General features: G+C 42.1%; 1 protein-coding gene across 7 annotated transcripts in view; it reads right to left on the bottom strand.

Moving 5' to 3' along the window:
- celf4 (CUGBP, Elav-like family member 4) overlaps positions 1–12,515 on the bottom strand; it is a 1,152,430-nt gene that overhangs the window by 23,911 nt on the left and 1,116,004 nt on the right. For all 7 annotated transcript variants that reach the window (XM_055632378.1, XM_055632399.1, XM_055632405.1 and 4 more), the window contains one exon: positions 12,183–12,348. In XM_055632378.1, the coding sequence (XP_055488353.1) occupies positions 12,221–12,348 (128 nt within the window). In that variant the 3' untranslated portion in view covers positions 12,183–12,220. The remainder of the gene's footprint in view (positions 1–12,182; positions 12,349–12,515) is intronic.

The raw sequence follows: 12,515 nt of genomic DNA, 5'->3' as shown, positions 1-12,515 counted from the left end.
ATCCATGAAGAAGTCGCAAGCACGACCAGACTATTCGCTGATGATTGTTTGCTGTACCGTCCAATTAAGTCAGCTGATGATGAAGATGCTCTCCAAAAGGATCTCAACACTATGGTTGAGTGGTCATAACAATGGGGCATGCAGTTCAACCCTTCCAAATGTGAAACCATGTGTGTCACCAGAAAGAGGAATTCAGGCGAAACATCTTACAATACACTTGGTGCCACCCTTGAAGAATCCAAACAAACCAAGTATCTTGGCATCAAATTGCAGAATGATCTGCGTTGGAATGGTCAGACTCATCATGCAACGGTGAAAGCAACAGGTGTCCTAAACTTTCTGAGGCGCAACTTTCATCATTGTTCAACTTCTGTCAAGGAGAAGCTATACTTCACCTTCATTAGACCTCATTTGGACTACGCAGTTGCAGCATGGGACCCATACACAAATAAAAACATTTATTCCATCGAATGTGTCCAAAGACAGGCAGCTCGATTTGTTACTAACTCCTATGAGAGAGAAGCGAGTTTCACCAAACTTCTGAATTCTCTGGGGTGGAACCCTCTCCAAGACAGACGTGATGCTCACCGTTTGACCTGTTTTTACAAAATGTTAAATGGTCAGCTCGACATAGATTACAAGACCTACACCAAACCCAAACCAATTAGGAGCAGACGAAGGCAATCGATCCAATTTGTGATCCCAGCTATAAAGACAGATGTGTACAGCAATTCATTATTCCCCCGCACAATTAAAGCATGGAATAATCTCCACCCTACTATAGTTACCCAACCAGATGCAACTAAATTTAAAGTAGCTCTTTCTTCCCAATAACCCTTTCTGGCTTAAGTCCTCTCTCCACCACCTCCAGTTTAAATTCCATTTGGAATATTTTGGAGGACCAAGAAACCAAGAGTTGTTGGGGACATGCCGAACTTAATCAATAATGTTTTATGTTTAATGTTTGATGTGTTATGTATTATTCTTAACTGTCACTGTATGTCATGTTGTCACTTGTGAGCGGAGCACTAAGGCAAATTCCTTGTATGTGAATACTTGGCCAATAAACTTAATTCATTCTCGGCCTTCTAAGGAAGTAGAGACGCTGGTGTGCTTCCTAACCATTGCTTCAATGTGGCTGGTCCAGGACAAATTGCTGGTGATATATTTATTCCTAGGAACTTTCAACTGTCAACCATTTCTACTTCGGTCATCAGTGTTTGTGCGCTGCTTCACTTCCTGAAGTTGATCACAATCTCCTTTGTCTTGCTGGCATTGAAAGAGAGGTTGTTGTGCTGCAGCAAGTAAGAAATTCATTGTCCCATCCGGGACATATGACAATACACCATTCTTGTCTCTTGACTTGTAGTGGCACCAGTTTCCGAGATTCTCCAACTCCTTCCGTGTATTATTTGATATCTGACTCACTACAGTGGTGCGATATGCAAATTTGTAGATTGAGTTGGATTGGTATTTGACTGCAGAGCCATGAGTGTATAAGGTGTATACAACACAGCCCTATGGGGCAGCAATGTTGAGGATTACCGTAGAGAATGATTTGTCACTTTCTTTTGTATTTTGCAATTTGAACAAAGACTGCAGGTTTGTGATAGGTTTAAGCCTGTCTTGGCTCAGGGCAGATATTCCAGCTGGACACCGGGGACAATTGAGGGAAAATCTTGCTGCCCTGTTGGACTCCATCTGGCAAAGGTTATGCAAGGCAGACCATGCAGGCTGCCAGCATACAGGAAATACAATGCGAGTACTCGTGTAAAACCTGGGTACACGCACTGATGTTGGGCCTGAAGCTTTGCTGTATTAGCAACATTTATATTTACAGGTGATCCCCAGGCAAGGAATGCCTCAGTCATAGACTCCCCTATGCATAAAGGGCCTGTCCCACTGTACGAGCTAACTCAAGAGTTCTCCCGAGTTTGCCCTGATTCGAACTTGGAGAATTATGATAATAGCCGCTCGTAGGTACTCGGGACATTTTTCAACACGAGCTTACTGCGTTTCCCGAGTACCTGCCGTTAGCGTTACGAGCCACTAAGAGACGTCCCGAGCTCCGATGTACCCGCTACGTACATTCTAAGTGCTTACCACGAATTTGATTTATTTTTAACTCGGGAGAGCTCTTGAATGAACTCGTACAGTGGGACCGGCCCTTTAGTGAGCTCCCATCAAATTAAACTCAGTTCATCGTTCGTACATATGTTAATTTAGACCAGTGACAGAGCTAGTTTCCTCTCTCCCTCTACCTTTACTTATTGTTCTTTCTTATTAGTCTAATGTGCCTTTCATTACAATCCTATTGAGTGATTTCATAGTAACAAGGGCTGCAGGTGCTGGTTTACCAAAGAGAAATGCAAAATGCTGGAGTAACTCAATGGGTCCAGCAGCATCTCTGGTGAACATGGATCGGTAATGTTTCGGGTCGGGACCCTTCGTCAGAGTGAATATTATACATTTTCCGACAAATTGACCAAAGGACATCTGTAAAAATGGAACTTATTTATTATCCAGTGATGGCCAGTACCATTAATTAAGGCAACAAGTAACGTGGGGTATTATAATTAAGGTATTTTAGTTATTCTACTGAAGCAGAATGGGACAGTCAATCAGGCTTCAACCCAATCTGCAAACCGAGCTGCTCTTCCCCAACCGGTTTCCTCCCACATTCCAAAGAAATAAACTAAAAGCGGTGGTGAAGGATACGATCTAAAATGTGGATTGATATGATTTGCTTGCAAAGTATTCTGTTTTTATTTCAGATTTCCACCTGCCACAGTTTTACTTTTTATGTTCTAACCCAACAGGATTTAGTTTTCTTCAGATGTAGATCTAAAGGGTGGAGGGTTTATGGAACAAGCTGCCACAGGAGGTAGCTGACCGGGACAATCCCAACATTTAAGAAGCAGTTGGGCAGGCACATGGATGGGACAGGTTTGGAGGGATATGGACCAAATGCTGGCAGGTGGGACTAGTGTAACTGGGACATGTTGGCCGGTGTGGGCAAGTTGGGCCGAAGGGCCTGTTTCCACACTATATCGTTTTGTGACTCTATGACTAGATAACTGATTTCTGGTTTAGTTTATTTTAATTTAGGCATACAGCATAGAAACATATTTTCGGCCCACCCAGTCCACGCCGTCCACTGATCACCCACTCACACTAGTTCTATGTTATCCCACATTGCAGGCCTTCCTTAGGCAAAGGTAAAGGTGAGTAAAAACTGGCCACAGTCTGGCCACTGGCCAACATTGAGGATGTAACTAGTAGAATGCATAAGGGAGAACCAGTGGATGTGTTATATCTGGACTTCCAGAAGGCTTTCGACAAGGTCCCACATAAGAGATTAGTATACAAACTTAAAGCACATGGAATTGGGGGTTCAATATTGATGTGGATAGAGAACTGGCTGGCAGACAGGAAGCAAAGAGTAGGAGTAAACGGGTCCTTTTCACAATGGCAGGCAGTGACTAGTGGGGGTACCGCAAGGCTCAGTGCTGGGACCCCAGCTATTTACAATATATATTAATGATCTGGATGAGGGAATTGAATGCAACATCTCCAAGTTTGCGGATGACACAAAGCTGGGGGGCAGTGTTAGCTGTGAGGAGGATGCTATGAGAATGCAAGGTGACTTGGATAGGCTGGGTGAGTGGGCAAATGCATGGCAGATGCAGTATAATGTGGATAAATGTGAGGTTATCCACTTTGGTGGCAAAAACAGGAAAGTAGACTATTATCTGAATGGTGGCCGATTAGGAAAGGGGGAGATGCAACGAGACCTGGGTGTCATGGTACACCAGTCATTGAAAGTAGGCATGCAGGTGCAGCAGGCAGTGAAGAAAGCAAATGGTATGTTAGCATTCATAGCAAAAGGATTTGATTATAAGAGCAAGGAGGTTCTACTGCAGTTGTACAGGGTCTTGGTGAGACCACACCTGGAGTATTGTGTACAGTTTTGGTCTCCTAATCTGAGGAAAGACATTCTTGCCATAGTGGGAGTACAGAGAAGGTTCACCAGACTGATTCCTGGGATGGCAGGACTTTCATATGAAGAAAGACTGGATAGACTCGGCTTGTACACGCTGGAATTCAGAAGATTGAGTGGGGATCTTATAGAAACTTACAAAATTCTTAAGGGGTTGGACAGGCTAGATGCAGGAAGATTGTTCCCGATGTTGGGTAAGTCCAGAACAAGGGATCACAGTTTAAGGATAGGAGGGAAGTCTTTTAGGACCGAGATGAGAAAATCATTTTTTACACAGAGAGTGGTGAATCTGTGGAATTCTCCGCCACAGAAGGTAGTTGAGGCCAGTTCATTGGCTATATTTAAGAGGGAGTTAGATGTGGTCCTTGTGGCTAAAGGGATCAGGGGTATGGAGAGAAGGCAGGTATGGGATACTGAGTTGGATGATAAGCCATGATCATATCGAATGGCGGTGCAGGCTCGAAGGGCCGAATGGCCTACTCCTGCCCCTAATTTCTATGTTTCTATGTAACATATTCAATCACTCGCTTCAACAGTTTCTCTCCCATCTCCATCATTCCAGTCCCCAAGAAAAACGACGCGACTTGTCATAATGACAACTGTCCAGCTGCTCTAATGTTGACCATAATGAAGTGCTTTGAAAGACTGGTGGTGGCCCACATCTGCACGAGTCTTCACCACAGTCTAGACCTCTTGCAATTTGCCTCCTTGTCATCATCAATGGTGCTGCTGTAGAGATGGTTGACACATTTAATGTGTTAAGTTAAAGACCTTTCATCTTAACCTTTCTTTTTGCAGGAGCTAGAGGCAAGCTGTGTGGGGCTGGGGAACTTTCACCTTGGAAGCTGTGGAGAGATGTTCTCCTGATAGAATGAGGTTTGCAAATGTTTGAAAGACAACAGCCTGATGTTCGATATTGAGGCCATGGTTTAGAGTTAGGATGGAGAGATAGATCAGCCATGATTAAATGGCGGAGTAGACGTGATGGGCCAAATGACCCAATTCTACTCCTATTCCTTATGACCTATGAGTTATTATATTTTTTACAAGTAGCAAACTGTGCAGGACCGGGGTGTTATAAGGTTGGAAGATTAGTTTAGTTTAGTTTAGCTTACTTTTGGTTTAGAGATACAATGGGGAAACAGTCCATTTGGCCTACCGAGTCTGCGCCATACAGTTCTATCTTACACACCAAGGACAATTTACAGAAGGCAATTAACCTAGAAACCCGCATGTTTTTGGAATGTGGGAGGAAACTGGAGCACCCAGGGAAAGCCCACGCGGTCACAGGGAGAACGTACAAACTCCATACATACACCACCCAAAGCCAGGATCGAACCAGGCTATCTGGCACTGTGAGGTTAAAGAGCCTGTCCCACATGGCCGTCATTTACGCGACAGGCCGGTAGTGACTGACGCGCGACTGTCGTGCGCGTCTTTATGTGTCAGCACAGCTGTCTGGTGTGCGTGACATCATTTGAATACCCAGTGGAAAGTTGTTTCGTGCATTATAATGTATTTTCTTTCAAATTATGGTGTAATTCAGAAAATTGGTTGCTTAGGGTTACGTTTTCATTCGCCCCCCCCCCCACAGAATATATATGTTTGCTCCGTGCCCAGTACAAACGGTATTGGTTCCAATCGCTGTATTGTGGATGGATGATACCCTGCACTGAGGAAATGGCTAAACACCCATTAATTAAGTGACTTTACGCGTTCCCATGGGGGTGTGGGATGGGGGTTCGAAATGACGAGAACTTGACACGTTGTGAGTGAAGCTGGAACAAAAAATAAATAAACAGGTAAAATAATCAGAGCCGACTCAGTGTAAAAGCAAAATACCGAATATTGTTCTTTGACTCCCTGACCTAGCATTAACATTGAACCTTGCGCCGTGAACTCAATTATCGGTGCAGCTGCCCGTTGAACAAAATGTTTTATACTCTATACAAAAGTGTCAAGTGTCTGAATATTCACAATTTTTAATGAATCATCATCAGCATCAAACGTCGCAGATCTGCCTACCGTAATATGTCACCTACATTCTGTATACAGGCAAATGACTCAATAGAGATGACTTATTCTCTGGGGACTTTCTGATTTCAAACTCCATTGCAAAATGCACCCACATTCCACCATCAAAATCATGTAAAACCAAGATATTCGTGAATGTTGATTCGTATACTACAGTACTGCACATATGAGGTCAGGACGTCAGCGTACGACCGCAATACGTCCACATGCGTACGCGATACATCACGCCAGAGGCGCGCAAAGATTTTGTGCACTACAAAATCCTGGAGTGCCGCACGATACCGCGAGCAACTCCATACCCCTCCCTACTTCTCCATGCGACCGTCCCGCGCCGCCCACACGCTACCCGTGCATCTCAACGCGACGACGAGGTCGCGTAAATGGCGCGCAAATGACGGCCAAGTGGGACAGGCCCTTAAGTTTGAGGAAGTCAGCAACACTCCCGCAGTGCCACTGTGAGCTTGTGGAGAGAAGATCCACTGCAATCTCACGTGACGGTAATATTTGCCATGGCGTGGGGGGGAATAGGCTGATGTTCTTTGATGGGCGTGATGATGATGGATCTCCGATCTGAAATCCGATACTTTTTGCAGATGCTGCCCACCAGGTGAATTATTCTGCCTTATTCTGCTTTTATTTCAGATTTCCAGTATCTGCAGGCTTTTTTTAATCTGATTTTCATGGATGGATAATAATGCAGGAATAGAAAAAAGCAATGTTGAAAACAAAGAGGAGCCGAAGATTTGCTCGGGATCGAGTACACCACTGCACCACTGATAGATGCCACACTGAATAGTGTAACCAATTGTTCTGTAAATGGATGATTACCATTTGGGCTCAATCAATCACAATGTTTCCCAATCATTAGATATCCTTGCCTGTTCATTCCTTTCCTGTCTCACTGTGCTGCTGACTTGCTATATTACAGTTTGCTTCAACTTAATGAATGCCATTTGTAAAACTCACATCTAGCTCTGGTTCTTCTGCACCTCTGACAGATGTGCTCTTTAATGCAACTCGCTCAGTAAAATTACATTATCGTGATAGAAATAGATCTCGCATATAATCAAGCACAAACAGATTAAGCAATGGAGCTATGAACATGACAATCCATGTTATCTGGAAATTTAACAAAGTAATTCAACGCTTCCAACTGAATCAGGACATTGCAAATTTATTGGATTTTGTAATTCGAGTCTGATTGAAAACTTCAGTGCTCAAGATAGAACAGTTTGTCCTAAACAAAAACTATTTGTCATCACGAAAGTTTGTGTTGTGGGAGTTATAATTCTGATTGAGAATTCATGGCAAAGACAACCCCTCTCTTTGCACCCAGTGGAACTATTGATGCACGGCATAAACCTCTGAAATAAGAGGCAAACATTGAAGGGGAAGCCAATCATCACAAAATGATGTATGTGTTGTTTAAAATATGTCTCTTTGCAAAGTTTATGCTTTACTTAAATATTAAGTAAGATTAGCACACAAATCAAATTGAATTTGATAAGCAATCCTAGAAATTCAGCAAATATAGACACAAATTGCTGAAGTAACTCAGCGGATCAGGCAGCATCTCAACCACTGTACAATTACCTCAGCATGTTGTCATGCTATCTCTGAATTAATTCCTTAACTTCAGAGGCAAAATATAATAGGCTAGCATGTTTATAAAGCATATTTTGTGCCTCTGCCTTGCAATGAAGTTTTAAACAAAAATATGGTGATTAACATTTGCTCTCAACGATCCTTCTTGATTTTCTTCTTAAAATACATGAAACCCTTTGCTTTTGCTTAACAAATGTCCAGTAAAAGAGGTCATCGTGGCCAAAATGTAAACACTATCTTACACAATTTTCAATTCATTACAAATGTCATACTCTGAATTGCAATGGAATTCATGAAATAAATATAGGCAATTAAAATAATGTAGTATACACACAGCTATAAAGATTAGTCCAATATCTGGGACACTAAACATTATTGACACTTGGGGGGCATGTTAGCTGTACTGGATGACTGCTTGGATAAAATTGAAAATGTTTGGCAGATGGCAGCACCATTTTCGTGGCAAAAAAAAACGGGAAGTTCATGAGGTTTCCATTGGGAAAGGGGGAGATGCAGCGCGACAAATGTATGCCTTTGAATTAGGCAAAAGGTGCAGTAAAGCAATGGTATTTTAGCTTTCATTGCAAAAGGATTTGAGTATAGGAGCAGGGAGGTTCTACCTTGTACAGTTTGTGAGACCACACCTGGAGTCGTGCAATTTTGGTCTCCAAATCAGGAAGGACATTATTGCCATACATGAAGGTTCACCAGACTGATTCCTTGGATGTCAGGACTGTCTTATGAAGAAAGACTGGATAGACTTGGTTTATACTCTCTAGAATTTAGGAGATTGAGAGGGGATCTTATAGAAACTTACAAAATTCTTAAGGGGTTGGACAGGCTAGATGCAGGAAGATTGCTCCCGATGTTGGGGAAGTCCAGGACAAGGGGTCACAGGTTAAGGATAAGGGGGAAATCCTTTAAAACCGAGATGAGAAGAACTTTTTTCACACAGAGAGTGGTGAATCTCTGGAACTTTCTGCCACAGAGGGTAGTTGAGGCCAGTTCATTGGCTATATTTAAGAGGGAGTTAGATGTGGCCCTTGTGGCCAAGGGGATCAGAGGGTATGGAGAGAAGGCAGGTACGGGATACTGAGTTGGATGATCAGCCATGACATATTGAATGGCGGTGCAGGCTCGAAGGGCCGAGTGGCCTACTCCTGCACCTAATTTCTATGTTTCTATGTTTCTAAACTTGAATGGCGCACATTTAGTTCATCAGTTTCCATTTTTGGTGCAAAGTATGCCTTTAGATTCCTAAAATGTGTGCATTTGTAGGGTGACATAGAGGCCTCAGTTTGTCATCTGTAGCACAATATTCCAACTCATGCCCTTTTTTGACCTTGTTCAAAGACAGCATAGCTATTTATTTAGGACAATGGGCTGAGATTTTTTCTGGCTGTTGAAATTTCAACAGTTTGCATCCAAAGCTTTCACGAAGCAATCAGAAGTTGGTAAGACAGCATAGCAGGAGGTTGGACTGTGCAGAAGAAGCTATTGGAAGACAGTAAAGAAGGTGAATGGGTCTCAGCAGGAGTATATATCCACCCAAGGTGCTGAGAATTTTACCGCAGTGAGGAACAATGAATAAAAGGTTTTCACTGAAATTTGCCACATGCTGCAGCCTCAAATGTAATCTCAGAGCATAGAGTCATAGACTCATAGAGTGATACAGCGTGGAAAGGCCCTTCGGCCGAACTTGCCCACACCGGCCAGCTACACTAGTCCCACCTGCCAGTATTTGGCCAATATGCCTCTAAGCCTCTCCTACCCATGTGCCTGTCTAACTGATTCTTAAGTGTTGCGATAGTCCCAGCCTCAACTACCTCCTCTGGCAGCTTGTTCCATACATCCACCACCCTTTGTGTGAAAATGTTACCCCTCAGATTCCTATTAAATCATTTCGCCTTCACCTTAAACCTATGTCCTCTGGTCTTCAATTCACCTACTCTGGGCAAGAGCCTTTGTGCATCTACCCGATCTATTCCTCTCTAGATCATATACACCTCTATAAGATCACCCCTCATTCTTCTGAACTCCAAGGAATAGAGCCCCAGCTTACTCAACCACTGCTGATAAGCTCAGAGCCTCTAGTCCTGGCAACATGCAAGGACTACATGGCAAATGGTTGCTGAGGTCAAAGTGGCAATAAAATGTTCTGTCAAGGAGTCACCCAGCATGGGAACGGGCCGTTCCACCCATCATAATTATGCCAACCAGCGGGCACTGCGTTAATCCCATCTTCCAACACTTGGCCCATATGCTTCTCGTAGAGTCAGACAGCACTTGGTTCATAGCTGTGTCAGAAAGCAGGGGGATTCCTGGCCAACAATTGTCCCTCGATCACTATTAGCAAAAATCACAGGATCTGGTCAGTGTTATCTCGCAGATTGCTGGAGTTTGATGTACACAAATAAAGTGCAAAATTTCCCACACAGGTGACTTCAGTTCATAGAGTCATACAGTCACAAGGCACAGAAACTGGCCCTTCGGCCCTACTCGTTCATGCCGACCAAGGTGCCCCATCTAAGTGAGTCCCATGTACTCCTGTTTGACCCATATACCTCTAAACCTTCCCTATCCATGTACCTGTCCAAATATATTTTAAATATTGTTAATGTACTGGCCTCAATTACTTCCTCTGGCAGCTTGTTCCATATCCTCACCGCCTATGTGTACAAATTTCTAAAATTATGGGCACAGCACACAAAGAAATTGCATTCTTAGGTTATAGCTATAATTCTCTTTTAAAGATGGGTTTTTTTTCCGACCACTGTTGCTTCTTGTTATGTTGACTAACTGCACCACATTGATTGCAATTTTCTGGGTCCTGTTCATGAAATTCTCATTAAATCCAATGCAATCCTACATTGTTCTGGAGGGGGAAATCAAATATTAGATTTTATAGTGCACTAAAACTACTTCTTACTGTAAATAATTATGCCCCTCATGCAACGTGTTAATGCTGCTGTAGTTCTGAAATTTATCTCCAGTAAGATTGAATCCCTCAATGCATGTTTAAATCGTAAAGTCTTTACAAAATTATATCACAACCACAATCCTATTTATAAAGCATGCAATTTCGTTGAGATAAGGGCCACTATCTAATATCATCATGTCTACAATATAGTTTGAGATGAAAACTCCTAAGTACGCAGCTATTTCTAATCAAGCTGATTTTCCAGTGGATTTGTTTCTTTTTCCACAGCCTTCAGTAACTGGCCATCAGCTGCTAATCTAATGGAAGAATGGCATTCTGAAATAGCAATGTTAAGAAAAGTAAGTCCTTGCAACTTAAGATCTCCGCTTTATTAATCTTTCCATTCACTATAACCTACTCATTATGAACATTCAGATAGAACATCCAGCCATTTATCTTAGTCTTCAAATTCTCAAATGCATGCAAAACAATATTTTCCCCACCTACTTTCACAAAAAAATCTCCTGCCTAATGATGGATTATAACAACATAAATATCATATTGTCACAGTCAAAATTGCCAAAGGGTCAGCATTTATGTCAGTGTTTTTAATTGAGCACATCACAAAATTTCTTACTCCAGCAAATTAGAATGATTTCCTAAACATTACATATAAAAATCATTATGAATCATGGATTCCTATCAAGAATATTAAACTCACAGTCAATTCAACATGATTGAATGTGCTAATCGGCTGAGTACAGGAAATTATCCCATCGGATAACGGGCTGATGATATTGGGCTTCATATGAACTTTAGGATATTGCTGCTTCTCAGGCTGGCCCCAATTTGGAGATAGAATAGAGGGATGGGCAATGGTCTTTGGGACTGCTGCTGTCCTTACCAGATCCGCACACAGATAAGAACCATTTGGAAGCAGCCATCAACATTGAAACTTACACAGGCTTCCCCATCCTGGGTGAAGCAGGACAATATGCTGGAACAAATATTGGGTTCACTGTTTGCATAAGTGGTGTCAAATGCCTGCTTTAGGTGCAGGCAGTATATACCCATGCTGAACAGCTTACCAATGTGACAATGACGGATATTCATGCAGAGTGCATGCATATCAGATATTTAGATATCAAAATTACACCAGTAAAACAAAGCAGCAGCAACTAATGTGAGGTCCCATCATTTATTTTAAAATATGCCCTGTTCCATTGAACGGTTCACTCCTATTAAGCAATGCCATGGTTCACCGATAGTAATAATAATCTTGACCTTTTATTTACACTAATCATGTTATTTATACCAACCACCTTAACTAATCTTCAATGTCCTTGAAGTTATGAATTTTGCACAGACCTTGTAGTGTTAAAAATCATTTGATAGATGGCATAATTAATGCCACATATGATATCCATTTAAGAAATAAATTTTGAAGATCATAGCTTAATCCCATTGTTCTGTGAGATATTAACCTTAGAATTGATATCCTTGAATGGATTGATTACATACAAATAACAAGCACCAGAGGTTAAAACGGTGATTAGAATTGTTAAAGTAGATATCACAATGTATTTAGGATTATATAAAGATATCAGAAATTCTGAAAATTACCTGTAGTAGCTCTCAAGTCTCAGTTGAGTAGTAGCGGTTCAGTAAGGGCGGTTGGCATCTTTCGGTCTCTTGAGCTGTACTTTCAGCCTCTTCATGCCAATTTGAAAACCATTCATTGCCTGGATGGCAGCCTGGGCACTGGCAGGATTGTCAAAACTCACAAAACCTGCCAAAAACATTGGTTTTACAACTTCGTGGGCCAGGAAGAACTAATGCAACAGTTCATGCTTGTATTGCTTAAGACCTAGCTCAACACCTTGTTTTCACCAGACTGCTCTATCCACTTAAAAAGTACTTCCAAATTTAAATGGAAACATTCTCCTGTGAAACCAA

Source organism: Leucoraja erinacea, chromosome 1, assembly GCF_028641065.1.
Source record: "Leucoraja erinacea ecotype New England chromosome 1, Leri_hhj_1, whole genome shotgun sequence".
Classification (NCBI taxonomy): Eukaryota; Metazoa; Chordata; class Chondrichthyes; order Rajiformes; family Rajidae; genus Leucoraja; species Leucoraja erinaceus.
Note: the sequence above shows the minus strand (reverse complement) of the source record. Positions and strands in the feature narration are given on the sequence as shown.